Below are 21,859 nucleotides of genomic sequence, written 5' to 3' on the forward strand. Positions count from 1 at the left end.
GCAATTTCGAATATTCGAGGTGCTCTTGGATGCGAGGATAGGGATGGACTTTGGAGCAATGCGCCCCGTTACTCTTGCTTGTCCTGTGAGTACAACATGCAAAAATTCACAGTCGCTCGGTGCTCATATTCAGGGAGCTCCCAGGGATCAATTGACATAAACCAAAATCTCTGTTGGGGGTAACGAAGAGTGTTGTTTAGATTGGGTTTGGGAGACGACGGACATAGGGGCAGCCGGAAATCAATTCCGCATAGTATGGAACCAATTACGTAGACTCAACGGGTATTGAAGTGACCAATATCTCCGCCCTGTGGTGAGGTAAAATTCGAATTTTCGATCTGAAGCAATTGCGTGGACAATTTTGTGGAAATCCAGCCCCCTACGTCTTTAGTCTGCTTGTCTTTCTAATAATCAAGGAAATTTACGACCAAGCACACCTAAACTTACAAGATGATCGCTTTCCGTTCCTCTTTGATACTAATGGAGAGCCATGCCAAAGACCAAAATGAGACTAGTGCCTCATATTTAGCCTCTTCGGTCAAGCCGCCGTCCAGTTGGGCATTCCTCCGTTACACGGAGGTTTCATGTGTGTGCGCGCACGCGAGCGTGTGAGTGTGTGTGTGAAACTCCAACATCAATCGCTCGAACTGGGATATAAATGCCGATTTGACAAGGGCGTTACGGCATGGCACCCTATGATCGGTCGTTTCAGCCCTCATCTAACAGTAATTACAACCATAACCTATGCGTGATGAAATCATGCTTACTACTACTTACATATGTTACTATTTACTATTTACAATGCTCACCTTGCTTCCAAATATTTTCTTCTGGTTTTATCCTATTGGGTTAATCACACCTGGACATGCGCTTAACCGACCATAGCGATTAATCCAGTCCACCGGAGAGACAATTTACCTGTCCGCGAGCTACAAAATCATGTCTCAATGCCTCGTGCCTAGTGTGTCCAAGAAACTTGCACCAAGCTGTCAGCTAAAACAGGTTATCAATCCGTGGATGTGGGGCTGGCTCTAGAAATCCACAATTCGGGTTGCGCGGGACTAGCAGTTGACTGCTTGTTTCCCCCCAGAATTCGACTATTTTCGTTATTCGTTATTTCTTTTTCATTGTCTCTCAGAATAACACAGATTCTGTTATACATTGAGTCAATTGGTTCAATTCGTATGATATCTGGAAATCAACGGCTGCTATTGTATGATTAGACATGGATCGAGGTTCATATTTTGCCTCAGGCATGAATGCCACGTGACCAATATGATTCACGTGATCGTCATATCTCCCCTTTGCAAAGGCTATCTCTTGCAAGAACTCATGGGCGCATTCTGATATTTGAATTAACTAATTACGGTGAAATGCAAACATAAAGCCATAAAGAAATGTCTTTGCGCGGGCCCATGCGGCGGTCGCACCTGAGGCAAGTGAGCGCGGCGAGTTTGGAGAGCAGCTCCACTCACTCACTGGAGACTTCGAGCCGTGAGCACGACCACGACCAAGCTGCAGATGATCGGACCGTCAGACTATCCTCAGCAAGCTGGACACGACACCAATGTGCGCTTTGGGTGCACGATGAGACGTTTTCGCGTGAAGAGATTTTGTTGAATCCATCGGCTTTCGGCGAAACTGAAGTGCAAGTTGGGGATGTCGTCGAGATCCTACCCATGCGGGGACCTGGCGACGCTAGCTATTCTACCCTAAAGCCCGAGGCCGCTTTGAAAGCTGCCCGCGAGGGTCATGCGGAACTCAACTCGGCGTCCCAAGCGGATAGCACCTCGAAATTCAAGACTCCACTACAGAGCCGTTGTCTATTTGTGGTGAAGGCCTTACCGCCAGAAACCAAGGCTCGAAATCCTCAATTAGAGATTTCAGTGACAAATAACATTGCAAGCATCTTCGGTTTCAAGAACAGAACGCAAGTTCTATTATCGATTGTGGATCGAGACCAATGTGCAGCGTCTCATGTCGACATCGCCTTTCGCGATCAGTACATGGTCCGATCGGACATGTGGAGGCTAGTCATGTCGGAGCTATCAGATAAAATCATATACAAAGGACAAAAGATCATGTTTATGGGGAGCATCAAAGCCACTGTCAAGAACATCTTTATCCGAGAGAAGAAATGCCTCTCAGGATATTTCTCGCCACAAACGATCCCTATTTTCCGAAGCGAGTCCGCCAAATATGTCCTATTCATTCAAATGTCGAAAGAAATGTGGGACTTTGACTCGGAGGGGACTGGTGACATCCTTTTCAGTCGGGTTATCAATGGCTTCCTCCCGGAGCTCTTCAAGAGATGGGCCAATTCAGACGCAAAACATCTGGTGACCATTGTATTGTTCACTCGAGTCGAATATGATAAGCCCAACAATCCAATTCAACCCAAACTCAGCGGTGGGAACTTGAACAGCAAATCTGGACCAAACAAGGTTCCAACTCGAGATTTCTACCGCGTGGTAGTAAATGATATGGCAAGCGGCCATTGGACAACCATCCTAGACGAGCTGAAAAGAGAATTCAGGACCTTTTTGCGAGATGTGTCAATCCTGAAAACGGACGACATTGATGCTGCATCTGGCAGTGGTATCAAGATCCCTTCCAAGCCAAACATGGCAACCATTGCCGGGCACCCAAGCTCAGCCCTACGAGGAAATATCCTAGAGGCCATTCATCTCGCCTCTGCTCACCTGGCTTTCGACCATATCGATCGAGACATGGTCCACACTGGCACCTCGATCATTGTTATCACCCCCGGTAGCGGCGTTTTCGAGGTCTCTTATGAGTCCTTGGCTTCTACAACAGAAGCCCTTGCGAACCGAGGCATAGCAATTGACTTGGTCTGTTTGAGTCCGATGCCTCTCCATTCTGTGCCACTCTTCAAATACCGGGAGCCAGTAGAGCGAGATACTGGGGACTCTGGGGGAGCTAGGTCCAGTGAAGCTAGCAGGGAAAGGATGCCTTCTGAGATACATCATTCCCTGTCAAGCGTTGTGAGCAGATCATCATATCTTTCTCCAAGCTCATACCTATCTGCGACCAGAATGAGGGAACGGGCAACTCCTCAAGCTAAAGATTGGAGCTTTGGTATTCCCCATTGGCTTGACATCTCCTATTGGAACCCTGAAACATACAGAGAGGCCCGGCGGATCTTGAAAAAAGACCCAAATGCGCCCATCTCGCTTACCGTCACTCGGCCATCAAAGGCGTTCACGCCACGAGTGCGCATGTATGAGATCCAAATGATGGGAGTCATGGAAAGTGAACAAGCGAACATTACAATTCCCTATCTTACTGAAGGGCGCGGTGGGACAAGACCTCGTGGATCTTGGCCTACTTACAGTTCAGCTAGTCGTGCTCCCCCTAAAGCCCGTTTCGCGAATCCTTCGTCTTACAAGGCACAACTTAGTGATAGTCTTCGCCCGGGATCATTTATCCAGAACGCGGCAGATCAAAATGAATCGCAAGCCCGAGATACGCAGAGTTCACGCAAGGCAGTGATGTCCTGGATGGACCAATACGACGAAAACCTTTTCGCTATCTTTCCGAAACGGCACCAGGCTACCAAGGCGCCCAAGGCAAAGCGACCCAGTGAATCAGAAGTCCAGGCTGCTGGGGGCGGAGTGCACGAACGGTTATCTGCCCGCTCTATCACACGCCTTCGTCATCATGAAACGAATCCAGCAGACGATAATGATTCTGTGCACTCTGGTCCTCGAAGAATTGACTCGAATATGACTACACCAAGAAGCTCCAGCTCGGGCAAGAGCATGTCTCCCATAAAACCAGCGTTGAAAAAGACACCGGCGCCCATAGCCTCACGGATTTCTCGGACGATTAGCTTTGCGCTTCGAGGCTTGAGCGCTACTCCCCCGAGAGCCTTGGCAAGCACAGGGGTCAATGTGGAACATGCCAGTGCTCTACCCATGACAAACCAAAGAACTCCTGCCGGGTCAATTTCCGATTCCAGGAGTATCACTTCTTTGAGCCCGTCAGAAACAGCATCGACTACATCAGTCTTCGAGGCACTTGGGTCATCTTCAACGCCCACCAAGTCTTCACAGACTCCTGCCAAGCCGATTTCCATCAAAATCTCTCCCAAAAATCCACCAAAAGAATCCGAACAGCCAGAGCAGGTGGGCTCCCATGGATCACTTCCGGTGGAAACGGCAACGAACGAAGTCGGTCGGAGCCATGGTGAATATGATCTGAACGATCACAAGATCGAAATCACTCTCAACCATATTCCACGCGAGCCATATGTGCGGAACTCCCCGAGCAAAGCTTTGTCTCCGTGGGTCCGATCTGTCAATCCATGCAATACCCCTAAAGACGTGCTACGGGATACTAGTTGGTTTGGCCGTTGGCAACATGCGTATCCTCGTCCTCCACATGTGGCTGTGGTAAAGTGGAAGAGCTTAAAGTCACCCGCCGTGCTTCCATTGACGACGGAAGAATTCCCGGCCGCTAGTGTGCTTGCTTCGGACTATCTACAGACACCATATCGTGTCTTCCCAAATGAAGATTCCGAAGGCATTGAAGCACCAAAGACACGTGGAGTGCTTTTACGAGAAATGATCTCGCTGCGGCTTTCTCATGGATTCCAAATCATTGTTGGAAAACACGTGGCCGAAGTGTCCGCGCAGCCTGCCCTTGAATCATTGAACGTCTTCGATTTCCGAGGGCTAGAGCGTGATGGGCTCACAATGTTTCTCTCCAAGGGCAACACGATTCACCGACTTGTCTGCGTCCAAGACGGAGAAGTTGAAGTGACCCGCTTTACGCATCAAAACTCTGCGGTAGTCACTTCTCCCAGGAAGCCTACCTTTACTCTCTATCAACCGGCGATGAAAACAATATTGAGCGCGGAATACGAAGTGAAGGATATCAAGCTAGATCCAACCTCCGAAGAGTACAACTGGAACTATGCCGATAATTATGTGGCTGGTCATCGAGATTATCTCCAAAACCCAGCACAGCAGCTGCACTTCTGGCGAGTCCGTTACGTCTTGATTCCGCTCCAACTTCATGCCAATTCTCGGCGCAATTTGCAGACTTCCCATGAAGATAACGAGGAAGAAATTCATTTGCTCGGTATCAGCCAGCTGACCCATATCTGGCAACGGTTCAAGTACGTGTCACCGGAGGAAAAGCTTTTCGAGACGTCAAATCCCAAGCGAGACCAGAATCCTTTGAACATCATGTACCAAACACGCAATCCATCAGAAATCGTTACAGCAGAGCTAGATCGTTTGCTTCTCACTGATCCAGGGCTTGACAATCCTCCTGCTCAGCTCTTACCCGAGTCAGAACTATTGGATAGATCCAGCATCAGTCTTATGTCGTTGGCACAAATTATCCAAGGCGAAAAGGGTGTCCGGATGATGGACCGAAGGTGGCATTGGAGGTTACACTACAATTGCTTCATCGGGTTCGAATTCACAACCTGGCTGCTCCAAAACATACGTGGTATCGATACCCGTGAACAAGCAGTCAAGTTTGGCAACGAATTAATCGATCATGGCTTGTTCCAACACGTGGAGAAGAGACACAATTTCCGAGATGGCAACTATTTCTATCAAGTATGTGCCGATTATCGTGTCACTCGTCCAGAGTCTCGAGGAAGTTGGTTCCCTCAGCTTAGACCAGACAAATCGATGCCGTCGACACCCGCCATCGGGACTGCCAAGGACTCTCCTGCCAGCCTCAAAGCGCGATCAGACAGCATCGACGAGCGCATACCACAGACTCCTAGCACTCCTTCCAGGGCGAAGAACAAAGTCGCTATCATGCTGTCCAAATCCATGAAATACGATGTTGATCCGCGCAAGAGGTCGAATCGGCCGGAAGTGATTGACCTTCACTGGGACCGACTACATAACCCCGAGAATTGCTTCCACATCGAACTCAGCTGGATGAGCACGACTCCCAAGTTGATTGAAGACACCGTGCTTTCTTGGGCCTCGACTGCCGACAAATTCGGACTGAAATTAGTTCAGGTACCGATCGCCGAAGCTTGCGCTATCGACAAGACGCAGCCATTCCGGAAACCCTACCAGATCAAACTCAAAGTCCCACCACCCAAAGGGCCACTACACACAGTGTTCAACAATGCGTCGTTTGCGCAGCCAGGTCCACCAGATAGTCTTTACTACCAGAAGGCCATATTGCGGAAGTTTGATTTTGTACTAGACTTCGAAGCCTGCTCTGCATTCCCAGCCGACGTCGAAGTATCCTACTCCTGGGGAAAGCCCGATTACCTTTACCCGCAATTCATCCATCGAACCGGTAGCATCCTGGCGCAGATCACCGACGAAGGCGATTTCCTCCTCCTTGCCAATCGGCTGGTGAGTACCCGCAGCACGGCGAGTCGAGACGCGAGCCGTTTCGAGAACCACAATCGGTCCGACTTCCGGGGCCGTGCGCCGAATCACGATGGACTTGACCGCGTCTCGCCTCGACTTTCTCCAATTACCCGGCCCGTTCATGACATTGGTAGCATCGGAAGCCCACTTACCCCATCCGGATCAGCAACCATCGACTCGGCAAACCTGTACCGGGCCCCGGAACACATTCTTAGCGCTCTGGCCGAGTTCTGCAGTGATGTAGCCCAATTGGAGCAATTCTACTCGGAGTCGCATGCTCGTCCATTATCTACGAAGGTGGAGTCGACTACCACAAACCTAATGGATGCATCGATCCCGTCACTCGAGCTTCCTGCTAGTGTAGTCAGTCATCATATCTCACCGCCGCCAGGGTTGCCATCCCGGATCACCCGTGAGTCGCGCGAGGGACTGATGTCGCCGGAAGTTACACGCGCCAGAGCTCGAGGGGAAAGTCTCAGCTACAATGCAAGCCCTAGGAGTGGCAACTTACGACCCTTGATCTAATTCGAAGATACCCATACTCTGATGATTTTGTACCCAATTGAAATGCCACATTAACTATATTCTTTTTCCTTTGAGCAAAAGTCGTGAACGATTTTATTCCACCCCCACGTTCTCCGTACATTTTTTTTCCCATCGATTCGGGGGGGAGCCCAAAATATCCAGTGTTTATCTCGATTTCGCGCGGTACCCCTCGCTAGAGCAAGCCACCATCATATTAGCCTGATATGTGCCATTCAGCCGACATCTTAACCACGCGCTCTGGTTGGTGGGCATCCAATCCAACGGCATCGCCAAAATTCCCGAGGATTTGCCCCGCCTTTATTCTACCCCAAGCTCCAGAAATAGCGGAGCTCTCTGCTGGCGAATGCACGCTATCCAAAATCAGGCCATGGCGGACGATACGCCGTGTCCAATGGAGCAAGTCAGGCGTACACCAGGACGTACCGGCGTAAAACAAAAAGAGCTTGACTCTCCTCCCCTGTCATTTAATTTGTTCTTTCACTCTGCTTTTTATTTCTATCCAAAGCTCAAAGATACCAGCTATCTCTGGGGTAGCTTGTGCAGAACCGATCCCAAGAATAAGGACCTCAATTGAGATTTCCTACCCTTCCTCTCAAGATGAAGTTCACCGCCGGCATGTGGTGCCTGCAGGTAATTTTACTCGCTTAATGAAGCTGGCATAGGATGAATACTGACATGCAAATCATATAGGAGGGCATCAGCATCGAGTGGATGAGCAACGTGGAGCGATTTTCCATTGAAGACGACTCTGTCAATCTGCTGTTGAACAAGTTTCAGGCACACCGAGGACACACCCTCAATTCACGTACGTTTTCAATCCTCCTTTGGTACGGAAAACGAGAAGCTAACAAAGATCTACAGCAACTGTTTCCGCGCGGGTCACCTCGCCACTGGAGGGAGTCATCGGCGTGAAGCTTGTCCACTGGTAAGTAGCTCAAAGGCTCAAGCCAGAGCTCTCCATGTTTCAAACCAATTCTCCAGAGTATACTAACAGCATACAGGGACGGCCAAAACGACAACGGTCCTCACTACCACCTGAACAAGGCCACCGGACACACCAAGATCCAGCACGATAAGGAAGAAAAGAAACTTAACTACACAAGCGGGCCACTCAATCTGGCTGTGAACACCTCCGCCAATGATCTGGCTCTAGAATACCGCTCACCAAGCGGTAAGAAACTGACCGGTCAATCGTTCCGCTCTATCGGATACGTGCGCGACCAGCGCACTGATAAGCATCGCTATGATGACGGCATCTACGCCGAGCGCCAGGGATATATGCTTGCAGGGCTTGATCTCGGCGTTGGCGAGAAGGTCTATGGCCTTGGAGAGCGGTTCGGACCTCTGGTCAAGAACGGACAGACCGTCGATATCTGGAATGAGGATGGCGGTACCTCGTCCGAGTTGGCTTACAAGAACATCCCCTTCTATATTAGCTCTAAGGGATATGGTGTGTTCGTCAATCATCCTGGCAAGGTCAGTCTGGAGGTGCAGTCTGAGCGCACGACTCGCGTCAACATCTCTGTGCCTGGCGAGGAAATTGAGTACTTTGTTGTGTATGGAGCTACACCCAAGGACATCCTGAATCGGTATACTGCTTTGACTGGCAGACCTGCCTTGGTTCCGTCGTGGAGCTATAACCTCTGGCTTACTACGAGTGAGTTCGGATATCATTTGCCCTGAAAAGCTGGATGAAAGAAGCTAACCTTGTTCCAAAGGTTTCACAACCAACTATGATGAAAAAACCGTCACTGGGTTCCTTGATGGATTCCGTGACCGCGACATCCCCCTGGGTGTCTTCCATTTCGATTGCTTCTGGATGAAATCCTACCAGTGGTGCGACTTCGACTTCGATTCGGAGATGTTCCCCGATGCCCTTGGATATCTCAAGCGCCTCAAGGAGCGCGGTCTCCGCATCAGTGTCTGGATCAACCCTTACATCGCTCAGGCATCGCCACTATTCGCAGAGGGCAAGAAGAACGGATACTTCATCAAGGTATGTGGCACACAAAATGACATCAGAAGAAACAATCCCTGACAATTTATAGCGCACCGATGGCTCAGTGTGGCAATGGGACATGTGGCAAGCCGGCATGGCCGTCGTTGACTTCACAAACCCCGCCGCCTGCGATTGGTACAACGCCCACCTGGAGCGATTAATGGAGATGGGTGTCGACAGCTTCAAGACCGACTTTGCCGAGCGCATCCCAGTCAAGGGCGTCCAATACCACAACGGCGCCGACCCCGAGCGCATGCACAACTACTACGCTCTCCTCTACAACAAGGTCGTGTACGAGACACTCAGCAAGCGCGTCGGACACAATCAGGGTCTCCTCTTCGCCCGCAGTACCGCACCAGGCGGACAGGCGTACCCCGTCCACTGGGGTGGTGACTGCGAGAGCACATTCGAGGCTATGGCAGAGTCGCTTCGCGGCGGACTGAGCCTGATGCTGTCTGGATACATCTTCTGGGCGTCTGATATCGGTGGGTTCGAGGGTACGCCGCCACCGGCGCTGTACAAGCGCTGGGTGCAGTTTGGACTTATGTCTACTCACTCGCGTTTACATGGATCGTCTTCGTTCCGTGTTCCTTGGATCTATGGAGAGGATTGCTCGGATGTGCTGCGGGATTGCGTTAAGCGCAAGATCTTGCTTACTCCGTATATTCTGCAGGAGGCACTGAAGGGCCATGGAGACGGCACACCGCTTATGCGGCCGCTGTTCTTGGAGTTCCCTGAGGATCTTAACACATATGCTATTGATACACAGTATATGTTTGGACCCAACTTGTTGATTGCACCGGTCTTCACGGAGGGGGGTGAGGTTACTTTCTATGTGCCTGAATCTCCTGATGACGAGGCTGGAAAATGGATCTCGTGGTTTGATCACTCCAAGTCTTATGAGTCTGGTCGTTGGTACACGGAGACTCATGACTTTGATACCATGCCCATTCTTATCCGTCCCGGCTCTGTTACTGTCACCAATCCCACGATCAAGGCCCCTGATGATGATGCCTTGTCGGGAATTGAGTTGCTGGTCAATGGACGCCTGCGCGGTGAAACTACCGTCGAGATTGTCAACTCGGCTCAGTCAGACGAGATCTTGAAGACTATCAAAGTTTCTCCTACTGCGGATGGAAAGGTTGAAGCAAGTGGTCATAGTGTGAAACTGGTCTATGTTGCTTAGATTCGGATTAAATAGAGAATCAACTTCATGGAACTTAGTATCATTTGCATCAAACTGGTCAATGATCATATTAAAAATGCAGGGGAAGATCCCCCACAAGTAGAACTAAACTTCAGTACGAAGTGAGTGGGTATCATATTCAAAACAGGTCGCAATGCAATAGGCAAAGCCGAAAAAGACGAGAAAAAGTGAAGAGAAAACGTAGTCAAGAACTAAACCCAGGTCTGGCACCATACCAGGCGAGACCATATCACTAATGATTGGGCAGGGGGGGGGGGAAGAAACAATGCATGAGTGCAATAGGCATGAATATGCAATCAGCAAACCTAAAGAAATCAAAGCCTGGTAAAGCAGAATCACCAAACTTCTTCAACGTCAAGGAGCCATTTTCGGATTCCTTCACGCAACGTATTATCAGCACCTGACTGTGCTCTTCTCCGCTCGCGGTCGGCAAGCCCGAGTGTGCTGTCCACATCTTCACGGCAATGCTCGGCAGTAACAAGGCGGACGACTTCTTCCAGGGCCCCAAGCACCATCTTGCGGCATTCACCACGAGGCACCTCAACGGGAGGGGCTTCGTCGCCTCTAGAATAGGGGCCTTTGTCTTCAGCTCTACGAGCACGGTTAGGGGAAGGGGCACGCGATTGTGCCATTGACGAGTAACCACTCTGTCCCAAGACACGCTCGACAGCATCAACTAGAACTCCGTCGAGGTCCATCACAGGCTCCTCGATGAACCGCTCTTCCACAAAGCCCTGGTCCTGTCCATCAGTGGCAGGCCCTTGAGGTTTCTCATGTCCAGAGAAGAAGCTGCTGAATTGGGAGGCCGAGGCACCTCCAGTAGATCCACGGGGGGTAGCGTTGGCAGGGGGAGGCGTACGAGCCCCAGAGCTGTGACCCACTATGATTTTGCGTCGCAAGCGGAGTCGTTTCACCGTAGAGGCCTTGGTGTCTGCAATCAAAGTCGTCGCAACATCTACCCATCTCTCTGATCCGTCCACATCGGAGGCGGAGGCGGCCATGTACGGGGATGGTTCAGCCCGCATTGCCCGTTTGATTTCTGCTTCCAGGGAAGCATAAGGCCGGACCGCTTGAAGCGAGAAATCCTCATGGAAAAATTTCAACCAACCAGCCACATGGGCAGTCGGCCCATCGCTGTCCTTCATGATACCGGGAAATCCGGAGCCACTGCTGTGCGTAGAAGCAACTGCATCCATGCTAGTAACGGAGGTTCGAGTCTTCTTTGGCGAGGCAATGGTTGAATCGCCGGACGAAGAAAGTGACATGAAACCAGGAAGTGGAAGGTCAACATCCACCACGCCCTCATCTGCTCGTACTGACAATTTCAAAGGCGACTCCCGAACTTGGCTAGTGAGTGATGACGGCTCTGGCGAGGCAGCCTGGGTGTTGTGAGGAGCGGCGGCAGAAGCAGCTGGAATTGAGATGTTCCCACTAGGAGCTGTTTCGGGCCGGTGCTCATCCTCATTTTCAGTGACCTCCCTGACCATTTGAGTCAAAGTGGTGGACCCGCGCCTAGCAGGACCAGAGATTGTAGAGGCGGACCTTTTGCGAGCTTCGGATGAGGAATATGGCTCACTGCTTTCGGTAGATGAGCCTTGACGGGAGCTCCAAAGACCGGAGAAAATACCTCCCCAGCGGCCACCAGCTGAGGAAACACTGCCGTTTGTGCTCACTGCAGTGCTATCACTTCGCTGAAGGCTCTTCAGTAGAGTCTCCGATGCTAGGCTATCGTTGCCTTCGGCTGCGCTGCTCTCTGTTCTGGCCTGGGTAGAATGGCTTGGCTGAGAAGTAAAATGGGGAACAGGAACGGTGCTGCTCTGCGTGATCATAGAAGTAGTTGCTCCGCTCGTATTCATGGCCCGAGAATCCTTCGGTAGGATGTTTGCACCGGGGGGTTTGATAGAGCGAGCATCAGACCCTCTGCGGGCCGAGGCTGGGTGTTCCGCCGGTGGAGTTATTTCAGCTCCGTCTATCGACCGCTGGGTTGTCTCCTGAGATGAAACGCTCACTGATCGCTGGTGGTGATCATTATCACCCATGATCATTCGTTGAGCACGGGCTCGGCGTTCAATCGCTCTCCGGAGAGACTCCTGGCGAAGGACAGGCACAGTCGGTGGGCTTTGAGAGATAGCACGTATTGAGGCCGATGTACCAGGCCTAAGAGGGGACGGTAACGGCTCCATGCGTTGTTTGGAGGGCAAGAACGCGGCTAGTAAGAACACGAGGCGGCGAGCAGTCATCTTATCTGGGCATATAATGACTGTTCTGTTTGCAAGAATGAGTTCGCCATCCTGCTGGGCTTTCTGTTGCTGGCTATGGCGGCGTCGATACCACTCTGGGCCAAGGCTATTGAGCCACTCGGTGTGATTTCCCAAAAATGCTGTCAAAACCACTAAGAAGAAGAAGTTCTGCTCTTTGTCGCCCAGACCACGGACAATTGAGCGGCCTTCTTCCCTCCAGACACCCCAGCGACTTTGACCAGTAACCACATATGGGGTTTGAAGAGCAAGGCTAATCCGGCGGGAGCTACGAATAGCTTCTTCTTTGAGCTTCGAATTGACCGATAAAATGTTGGCAGGTAAATGGACAATCGTCTGGTTGGTGCGCTGCATATTGGGAGGCTTCGCGGGCTTTGGATGTGGCCCGGATAAAGAGTCCACCTTCTTCAAGAGGAAGAGAATTTCGTTGCGAACAAGTCTTTCGAGGTGGGAAAGTGTACGAGTGATAACGTCCCAATGATCAACTAACAAGTCCAAACGCTCATCCAGGCTAGCCGGGGGCGAAGCAGAAGATAAGCTGTCATCAAAAAATCCACCTGGCCAGCGGTGGTCAGAATCCAGCGAGCTTGAAAACCTGGGCCGAGGAGAGTCAGGGCCTGGTGTACTAAACCTTGACACAGGACGTCCCGTATTGCGTGGCAGCAAGGGAATCTGAATTGTGATTGCAACCGCGTACATGGGTGTCTTCTTCTCCTTGATTTTCTTGCGCTTAGAAACATCCGGGAATGGGAACTCCATCTCGGGCAATGACTCTTGGTAGAGAGCGTTAGCGTAGTCATGTCGCTCAGCCGATGCTTCCGCTCCTTCGGGAAGATTCACACTAAACATGCGAGTCAAGAGAACTGTGACTTTGGAAGGTGGTTTGTCCTCCACTCCTCGGGCTCCTCCTATCGGAGCCGAGGGACTCCCTGTGGTATAAGCCCGGGAAAGTGGACTGCGGGCAGCAGGTGATGCACTCACCCCAGTTGCTGAGTCTTCGTCGGCGGAAATGATGTGCATTTTTGTAGATGACCCGCGGTAGCTGAAGGCGCTGCTGCCGAAGATGCAGTTCAGAAGGCCGGTATCATTGGAGTCGGGGGAGTGTCGTGATGGGCCATGGTCATTTGTTCCCGGTGGTGCCAGTGTAGAGCTACGGCCTCGAGCCCGGGAAAAGGCGCCCGGGCTGGCTGGTGACGACCTGCGTGCATCTGCAGCTGCGGAGAGGGGACTCGATTCGATGAGGGAGGATTGGGTGAGATTTCGACGTGTTCCACGAGAAAGACTCGAGACTGCCCGAGTATGTTTAAGACCGGATTGTTCGTTGCCTTGTGGGTCGATTCCAAGACCGGCGGGGGATGAATCGGACGCACGAGTGTCAAGTAAGACACATGCGTCTCGGTCGCCCAATGCATTTTGTGCAACAATCACACGAAAATCTTTGATTGCATCCAATTCCATTCCCCCACGATCATCATATGCTCCAGCGGCTGAGGCATTCGGGGAATTGAAGGTTGTCTGTAATGGGAAGGCATGGGTATGGGAACGTCGAAGGAGGCTGGCGTCGGGGAAAAGAAGACCGGAGGTATGTTCCTCTTCAGTCACAGACTCAAGAGGTGTTCCATTGCTTCGTCCAGAGTATGCCGCCGGGTTCAGAGTTGATGCGGCGGTACTCAAGAGTCGGCCAAGCATGGTGAATGAGAACGGGGAAACCCGCAGAGAGAACAGGTACTTAGAGACGCAGGGAAAAGAAAACGGGCCAGTTGAATTCACGCGGTGTAACAATGGGTATCAGACAGCTAGGGATATCTAGGCTGCATCCACCCATAGCTTAATTCAACGAAGCAAGAATCATCATCAAATGATGAAGGGAATTGAGAATATCCAGAGTTATGAGAGGGGAGGAAGTGGAAGGTGGGATGAGGTGCAGCAGTGGGGCTTGGATCAGCAATTAAGACTTGAAAATTGGCTTTGCACCCACGAGGACTCCACAGTCTGATATGAATTGTGTAAAAAACTAGGAGGGCAAGTGAAATAATCCCAGAGCTTCTTAAGGGACCCAGTCTATTGAACAGAGAAACCACCGGGGGGAGCAGTGGAGAGGGAATGTGAAAGGGCGGTGAATAAAGTCACATGATCTCAGCCTCAAGGCTTACAGTAAGGGATAATGACCTTTCTGATCTTTCTTATAGATATGTTTCTCTGACCCTAATGAATGCAGCACTGAAAGCATCACGAGGTATACAGCTTGAAGCATAGGAAGACCCTCGCTTGACCAAATATTCTTGGCTATTGGAACTACATCCAATGATAGCTTTACCAATCACTACTGCTGCTTACCATGTCGCTATCCTCCACCGTCATCGTGTCACCGCACAGTCGGGTTTGCAAGGAGTCGTGTTACTCGGGAGTGGTGATTTTGTGTGATTTGAGACGGAGATGAATTTGGGATTGGATGGGAATGATTTATCTCTCAGAATATTACTCATGTTGGGCACATGCCGTCTCTACACCGTCAATCATACCTCGTGTGATACAAGGATCATGCCTGCAACCCCAGATACCACACCTCTCGACATACCCTATAATCATGCTTGTAAATGCCCCGACCCTAGGGAAAAGGGATGCTCTTCATCTTGACCTACTAAGCTTGTTCTGTCCACGTGGTTCTGCGCTTCGGCCGGTCCTTTTTTGTGTTTCCTTTTCCGTTTCCCATCGTAGTAAGTTGACACAAGACGGCACATTGACCATCAGCTATTCTGAAAAGCATGCTACTAGTATCTAGTTTCATATTGCCCCTGTACATATTTAAAGAGATCATATTTCACAGGTCAATTTCTTTCATTGAACTCCAGTGTATTAACTTCCAAATCGTTTCAGTTATGCTATACTCTTAGTGAGAACGCTTGACTTTTGCCACCAATCGCTTCAACTCTTCAGAACTAGACTCCTTGGAGGACTTCTTCTGCTTTTTCTGGCTATCCCGGTTCTCTGTTGGGGCCTCAGCCTCTGCGTCATCACCGGTACGTCGGCGCTTACGGCCCTCGTCCAACAGGGCCTTCATGCCGGAAGTTGACTTGAACCGGGGGTTCGTGGGATCAATGGCGAAATCATGAGTGTCGTACAGACGTGAGAAACGAGGGTCGCTGACGTTGACTTCAAAGTCATCTACCTGGACAGGTTCCACCGTCTTGCCCTTCTTGCCCTTGCCCTTCTTCCGGGCCTGTTTCTCGGCCTTTTCAATCTCAGTCATATCGAAGTGCTTGATGTTGACCTTTTCGTCATCTACCATCAGTAGCTCCAACTCAGCACGTTGAGCAGCTGACGCGGCTTCCTCGGCGGCACGTTCCTCGCGCTTCTTGCGCCTCTCCTCCTTGCGCCGAGAACCTGCTGTAGCCTTTCCAGTAGGGTCGTCAAAGAAGGGATCATTGAATCCCATCTCTTCTTCCTCTTGCTGTGGCGCCTTGGTTGAAGCAGCCTCGTTGTTTTCACTGTCCGCTGCGGCGTCATCCCCTGAAGATGCCTTAGGAGCCTTGAGTTTCTCCTTTCGGCGCTTTTTGCGCTCACGCTCCTTCCGCACGTACTTGTCAAGAGTGCTCTCTTCAATCTCCGGTTCATTTTCGAAGATGGTATCTTTGCCATGGCCGCCAGCCAAGCCCGATGTGAAAGTAACCTCCATCTCGCCGACGGGGCGTTCCGGCTTGGTGCGGGTAGGCTCGGCGCTCAGACCCAGCAACGCACGCATGCGCTGTCTCTCGACCTCTTTCTTGGATAGTTTTGTGGTCGAAGCCTCTTCTGCCGTGTTATCAACAACTTCAACGCCTCCGTCCTCGTCATCTGAATCTTCGTTGTCGGAACTATCGCTACCGAGGTAGGCTTTCAGGTCGTTCTCGTCAATATCCTGGCGTGAGCCCCGGAAGGCACGTGCCTGAGCTTCTTTTCTTGTCTTGTCGTCCGCGTCCCATGTCAATTTCACCTTGCTGTGTTGCAAAGCATCTGTTACGAATTCAGTAGGCTTGTAACCGTCGGGAATCCGAGAACACTCGTCCCGAGCCTTGTCATCGGAGAAGTCGGTGTCCTCGGGCACGAAGCGAAGATCAAAGAAGTTGGCGCTGGAGAGGTATTCGGCACCATCCACCAGGTCGTAGACATGCTTTGCAACGTCTTTTGATGAAAATTTGATAATGGCGTAGTAATACCGCAGTCGGTCGAGCTGGTACCGCCGTAGCTGTGTAGAGTTGAATTCTTCGCCGTCGTCAGCCTTCAGCATGGACTTCTTAATTTCCTCCTCCTCCTCATCAGAGTCAAGTTCCTCCTCTTCGGAATCGTCGCTGGTGTTCTTTTTCTTCTCAGATCCAAAAATCTCTTTCGGAGGGCCTTCAACTTCCTCCCTCTCCATGCGCTCCTTTCCAAATTCACTGGGGTAGACTGTGGCGTTCAACACCCGCCCCCCAGATGGAAGGAAACTGGAAAATACTGCCATCAAGTCCTCGGCACGAATGTTTTCCCAATCAAGGTTAACGACAGCTATCCGATTCGTCACTTCGCCGAGTGGCACTTCGGACCGCTGCTGGTCCGGGAACTCGATTTCTTCCTCCTCCGCCTCGTCTTCCTCCTCGCTGGAGCTTTCTTCTTCAGACGATGAGGACTCGAAGCCGCCATCACGGGCAGGATCATATGAAGCGGCGTTAACCCGTTTCAGTTCTTTCTGGACTTCTTCGTCGTCGTCGGCGCTGTCCTCATCCTCGTCTTCGTCTTCGTCCTCCTCCACCTGGTAAAACTCCTTCAGCTTTTCTTTGGTGTCATCTTTTCTGAGCTTTCGTCCATATCGATCGACAGGAGCGTTGCTGGAGAAATCCTTATCGTCTAGCACATGCGCAAAGCGCTTATCGAGTTTGACATGAGTCTGGCGTTTGCTAGGAAGACGGTAGCGAGGATCGGTCTGGATATTCGCAAAACGAGGATCCGCTGCAGCGACACTAATAGTCAGTAATCATGGTCATATGGTTTTTTGAAAATAAGTTTTGAGCTTCCACTGTACGTACTGATCGCTGGACCGGCTTCGCCTTTAGGCTTGCCGGCCTTGGACTTTTTCTTGTCTGAGCCTGCCATTGTGAGAGATGGGAAATTTCACTTTGCGCCCACAAGTACGCAATAAAATATGTCCAATGCCTGGATATCAATAGAGATCGTCGGATTCAGCAAGTGAAAATAGTCGAGACCAATAAATTATTTCTTTTTTTCTGCCCGCCGCAGTCATGGCGGTCAGGCACGTGTATTTTCAAAACGGCAAGTCTATTTTTTTACTTTCGAAGGTCACTGTCATGGAAATCAACTCAAGAACATAACTTATGTATAACGGCATTCACTTGGATTCGAGTAAATATGCAGTGTGTATATAAGAATTCTCTGCCCTTGGTAAATGACAATCCTGGTAATCCAATGCTTGGCCTGAGAAATAAATCACGATGAATGGGTCGATATATATATGTACTTGGACGAGCAACAAACGAATGAACATTTCAGCATCCAAAGTACCGCTTCTCTATCCAGCGCGGCTCTCCCTCTTCTTCGATGCGTCCAACAATCACATTGATCCTAGGGTATACGGCAGTAAGCCTCTTGAGGCCCCGTTCACCTGCTGCACAAGTTACGAAAACGATCCTCCCTTGTTCCACTCCGTGATCAATCAAGACACGAACAGCCATAAGTGCAGCACCTCCACTGGACATTTGAGAGTCCATCAGAATGACAGTTGCATGCTCCTCGATCTGTGATGGAAGTTTCAAGTAATGCAACTCTGGCTCATCATTGCTCTCGTTTGTTTGGATGAGCATACGACCAGTAATACAGTCGGGAATGGATCGCTTAAGTGCGGTCTCCATGCAAGAGCCTCCACGTAAGATAGCCACAGCTGATACGATACCCTTGGGATGCAACCCGGCGTATGTGTTCCCTTGTGGTGTTTCCACATTTGCGGATACATACGATGTCATATCCAAGGCCCTGGAATGGTGATGTTAGTAAAGTAACCACAAGGCACGCATTAAGAGAGACAGTGTTACTTTTCAATCAAGATCGAAACTAGTCGATCAAAGTAGAAGATGTAATCCTCTTGCTCAGTTTCGGGGGTCTGCAGAATAGTATTCATGCCAATAAACTGCGGCGTCGAGGGCAACACATGCACATTTGAAGGCAGCTCTACTTCTGCTGCAATCAAGCCTAGATTGCGAAGAGCTTCGGTGTGGTTGTCGGATTTTTCCTGCAGCTTGCGTTGAATGTGTTTGACCACCATGTCTAGATGAATTAGTGTACAGCTCTCAAACCAGCATCCCCAGGAGATTAAATACCGATAGCGGTGGTGTTCTCAATGCCACGCGGGATAATGATGTCTGGGATCCAAAGTAAACAAAAAAGCCTTTAAAGTCTTGCAGACTCATACGACTACCAACCTGAGATATGGCGTTGAGGCTCCACAAATCGAGTGTAAGAAGGCTTCACAAATTCAAACCATTGTTTGATGATTCCTTCAATATCACGTCCTCGCTCACGGACGTCACGCAAGACTATATATTGTCAGTGAGGATTGGCGTAGCACGATTGAGGTAACTCACCCCTGCGACCTAGGCATACATCCATATCTGCTTCAACAAAGATCTGAGCCATCAAATTAGCACCGATAAACACAAGGATAGCGAGGAAGTTATTATACCTTCACATCTAACATCTCGACGATTCTGGGATCATGGAGCGCCAAAATCCCCTCGAGAATGATTACACGAGGGGAGTAGAGGGTGGTCATATTAGGCTGCCGCTGGTGCTCAGTAAAGGAGTAAATTGGGATATTCGCTTTCTTTCTGTGTTACATCTAGTCAGATCAAAGAGAAGGACTATAGGAAGAATAGCGAGTTCACCCTTTCTTCAGATCACGGAGGGTCTCCACCAACACATCAAAGTCAATTGATTCTGGGCAGTCAAAGTCATACTCATTTGCATGGGCCTTGTGGTGTTGCTCAGAAGTTAAGGTCTTGTAGAATGAGTCCTGCATCGAACATGTTAGATCAAGAGGGTCTCAATTTAGATGCACTAAATAGAGTTCGCAAGCTGTACCATTACAAGGATCACTACCCACGGCAAGTTCAAAGACCTGACAATCTCCATTGCGACGGAACTCTTACCGGAGCCAGAGCTGCCAGCAATACCAATAATGCTCAAGTCCTGCCATGGTGGAGCATATCGCACTTCAGTGGACAAAGAATGAAGAGGCGAAATTGATTCCATGTCTACGTGTGCAACAATATAAGGTCGGTATCTTGACCCTCCCCACCCCTCTTGATTTCGATTGTGACCTTGAAAGCTGTCCAGGTGGGGGCCCACGATCATTACCTAATGTTCTAGTCCTAAAGCGGGTTAGTCGAGGCCAATTCCCTGGAAGGTTCCAAGATTGCTGTGGCTTCTCACGTGAGGATCACGTGGTGTAAATCAAGTTATGTAATGATCCTATTAGGGTTTAGCGCATATTTTCGCTTAAGCTACTTCTTTCGCCGCGAGCTTTTCAATTCCTTTTCCCTTTCGCATCCAACCCGGTATTCTCCCACAAAGCGATTTGCCCTTCCCCATGGCCGTCGTCTCTCGGGTTGCCTTACAGCTTTACGGATAGCTCCAGATCATATTAAAGACCGGCTATCCAGTTCATAATGTCTGCTAATCTTGTATGCTTCTCGGCTTGACACCCGTGGATGCTGGCATTTAACACTATGCAGATGTCCCGCACTCCCTCGACTGCGACGCCTACTTGGCATCACTTCGAGCGGAAGCTCGAGGAGGTCAAGCCATCTAAGACGTGAGTTACCCCTGTTCCCCCACCATCACCACCGTGACATGATGTACTTGAAATTAAGTTGGGAATCTCTCTGAAAACATGTGAGGAGAAACAAATTGACTTATCCTTCTGATTCACGTCACCACTGCAAAATTTTCACTCATCTGTTGAATCAATGGTTGCTGACAATTACAATGCAGTGATATCAACTATTTGGTCATGGATTACCTCATCACCAACGGCTATCCCGCTGCTGCGAAGAAATTTGCAGTGGAGGCCAACATCCAACTCAGAACGGATCTTGAAGCCATCCAAGAGCGGGTTGAAATTCGCACTGCGATTCACTCAGGTGATATCCAGACTGCCGTTGAGAAGATCAACGAGCTGAACCCTCAGGTAAGAAATTTTTTTCCCACTAGCTTGCTTCAAACCCTTGGCCCCACTTGCTATGATTTTACCAAGTTTCATGCACCACTCTTAAACTCCTTTCGGGGACATTTGCAGAAAAACAAACATCTTCAGTCCTTAATATGAGCAATTGCCAAATATTGAATCTTACCAGCATATCACACATATCATGTCAAGTGTCATGGCTAACAAGACTTGAATAGATTCTTGATGAAGACCCGTCGTTGCACTTTGCCCTCCTTCGTTTGCAGCTGGTTGAGCTGATCCGCACCTGCATGGACACCCCCGGTAGCGATATTACTCCTGCCTTGGATTTTGCAACCGCACAGCTTGCACCGCGCGCTCCTACAAACCCTCAGTTCCTGGCGGACCTCGAGCGGACCCTTGCTTTGCTGATTTTCCCCAGTGATAAACTGGCCCCCTCGCTTGCGTCGCTCCTGGACCCTGCGCTTCGTAAAGAAATTGCAACCCAAGTGAACGAGGCAATTCTGCAGAACCAGGGTGCCCGTAAAGAGGCCCGGCTGCGCAATCTTGTGAAGACCCGGGCATACGCCGAGCAAAAGGCACGAGAGGCCAAGAAAGATATTCCAGATACTCTGGACATTGGCTTGGTCGGCGATTCCCACGACAACAGTAGCAGTAATGACATTCGTACTAACAATCGTGACTCTTTGATGTCCAGCAACAGTGACATTGACCCAATGGTCTCTTGATTCAACCTTCCTCTCAAGCTGGCCTTGATTCTCAGTCATACTTCTTCGATCCTGTCGCGGCAGAACTTTTTTTTTTCGTCTTTGCTCTTCTAGCGCGGCGTCTTGATTCCACATTTCTAGGTGTTCGGGCGATGGCATCTCGCTGGCTCCAATATGGGGGTTTCGACCCCTTTACAATATAAATGGCTTTTTTAATCTTGATTCTGATCACGTATCTTTTTATCATAATGTGTACAACATGCTATGCAGCTCCGGCGTAATGTCACTTGATTAGATTTGAAAAAGGTGTTGTTTTGAATACATGGATGTATCACAATGCATGTACATACCAGCAGCAAGCAAGGAAGACAGATGTCCCAAACAAGAAATTCAACTTGTAAATATAAATCAAGCTTGGCTATGAAAACTAATGAAGAAGTAACGAACAAACGTAAGATCTATCTATGGGCGTGTTTTTAAAGCAACCAGAATAGCCCCGGACTCGCTGTCTGCCGAGTATCGAACATAAAATCAATTCTAAATGCCTCTAGAC

At 49.9% G+C, this 21,859-nt stretch overlaps 6 protein-coding genes across 6 annotated transcripts; 3 read left to right on the plus strand and 3 right to left on the minus strand.

Moving 5' to 3' along the window:
- Positions 1 to 1,397: 1,397 nt before the first annotated feature.
- iml1 (GTPase-activating protein IML1) lies at positions 1,398 to 6,902 on the plus strand (the record flags this gene model as incomplete). Its single annotated transcript, XM_057229615.1, has 1 exon — positions 1,398 to 6,902. The coding sequence occupies one exon, from the start codon at positions 1,398 to 1,400 to the stop codon at positions 6,900 to 6,902; it is 5,505 nt and encodes a 1,834-aa protein (XP_057084705.1).
- A 618-nt stretch (positions 6,903 to 7,520) lies between these two features.
- Positions 7,521 to 10,108, plus strand: N7447_005354 (putative sugar hydrolase; the record flags this gene model as incomplete). Its single annotated transcript, XM_057229616.1, has 6 exons — positions 7,521 to 7,553; positions 7,614 to 7,728; positions 7,785 to 7,848; positions 7,925 to 8,580; positions 8,642 to 8,919; positions 8,972 to 10,108. 6 exons carry the CDS (start codon positions 7,521 to 7,523, stop codon positions 10,106 to 10,108), a joined length of 2,283 nt encoding a protein of 760 aa, XP_057084706.1.
- Positions 10,109 to 10,464: 356 nt separating this feature from the next.
- On the minus strand, positions 10,465 to 14,076 carry N7447_005355 (uncharacterized protein; the record flags this gene model as incomplete). Its single annotated transcript, XM_057229617.1, has 1 exon — positions 10,465 to 14,076. One exon carries the CDS (start codon positions 14,074 to 14,076, stop codon positions 10,465 to 10,467), a length of 3,612 nt encoding a protein of 1,203 aa, XP_057084707.1.
- A 1,201-nt stretch (positions 14,077 to 15,277) lies between these two features.
- N7447_005356 (pre-rRNA-processing protein ESF1) lies at positions 15,278 to 17,496 on the minus strand (the record flags this gene model as incomplete). Its single annotated transcript, XM_057229618.1, has 2 exons — positions 15,278 to 17,352; positions 17,430 to 17,496. The coding sequence occupies 2 exons, from the start codon at positions 17,494 to 17,496 to the stop codon at positions 15,278 to 15,280; spliced, it is 2,142 nt and encodes a 713-aa protein (XP_057084708.1).
- A 410-nt stretch (positions 17,497 to 17,906) lies between these two features.
- N7447_005357 (uridine kinase family protein) lies at positions 17,907 to 19,665 on the minus strand (the record flags this gene model as incomplete). Its single annotated transcript, XM_057229619.1, has 8 exons — positions 17,907 to 18,390; positions 18,450 to 18,681; positions 18,735 to 18,776; positions 18,837 to 18,950; positions 18,999 to 19,041; positions 19,097 to 19,241; positions 19,299 to 19,426; positions 19,495 to 19,665. 8 exons carry the CDS (start codon positions 19,663 to 19,665, stop codon positions 17,907 to 17,909), a joined length of 1,359 nt encoding a protein of 452 aa, XP_057084709.1.
- A 416-nt stretch (positions 19,666 to 20,081) lies between these two features.
- Positions 20,082 to 21,327, plus strand: N7447_005358 (glucose-induced degradation complex GID8; the record flags this gene model as incomplete). The annotated part of the gene is made up of 4 exons (XM_057229620.1): positions 20,082 to 20,096; positions 20,148 to 20,227; positions 20,407 to 20,602; positions 20,818 to 21,327. 4 exons carry the CDS (start codon positions 20,082 to 20,084, stop codon positions 21,325 to 21,327), a joined length of 801 nt encoding a protein of 266 aa, XP_057084710.1.
- Positions 21,328 to 21,859: the final 532 nt, after the last annotated feature.

Source organism: Penicillium robsamsonii, assembly GCF_028829455.1.
Source record: "Penicillium robsamsonii strain IBT 29466 chromosome Unknown utg000003l_segment0_segment0, whole genome shotgun sequence".
Taxonomy (NCBI): Eukaryota; Fungi; Ascomycota; class Eurotiomycetes; order Eurotiales; family Aspergillaceae; genus Penicillium; species Penicillium robsamsonii.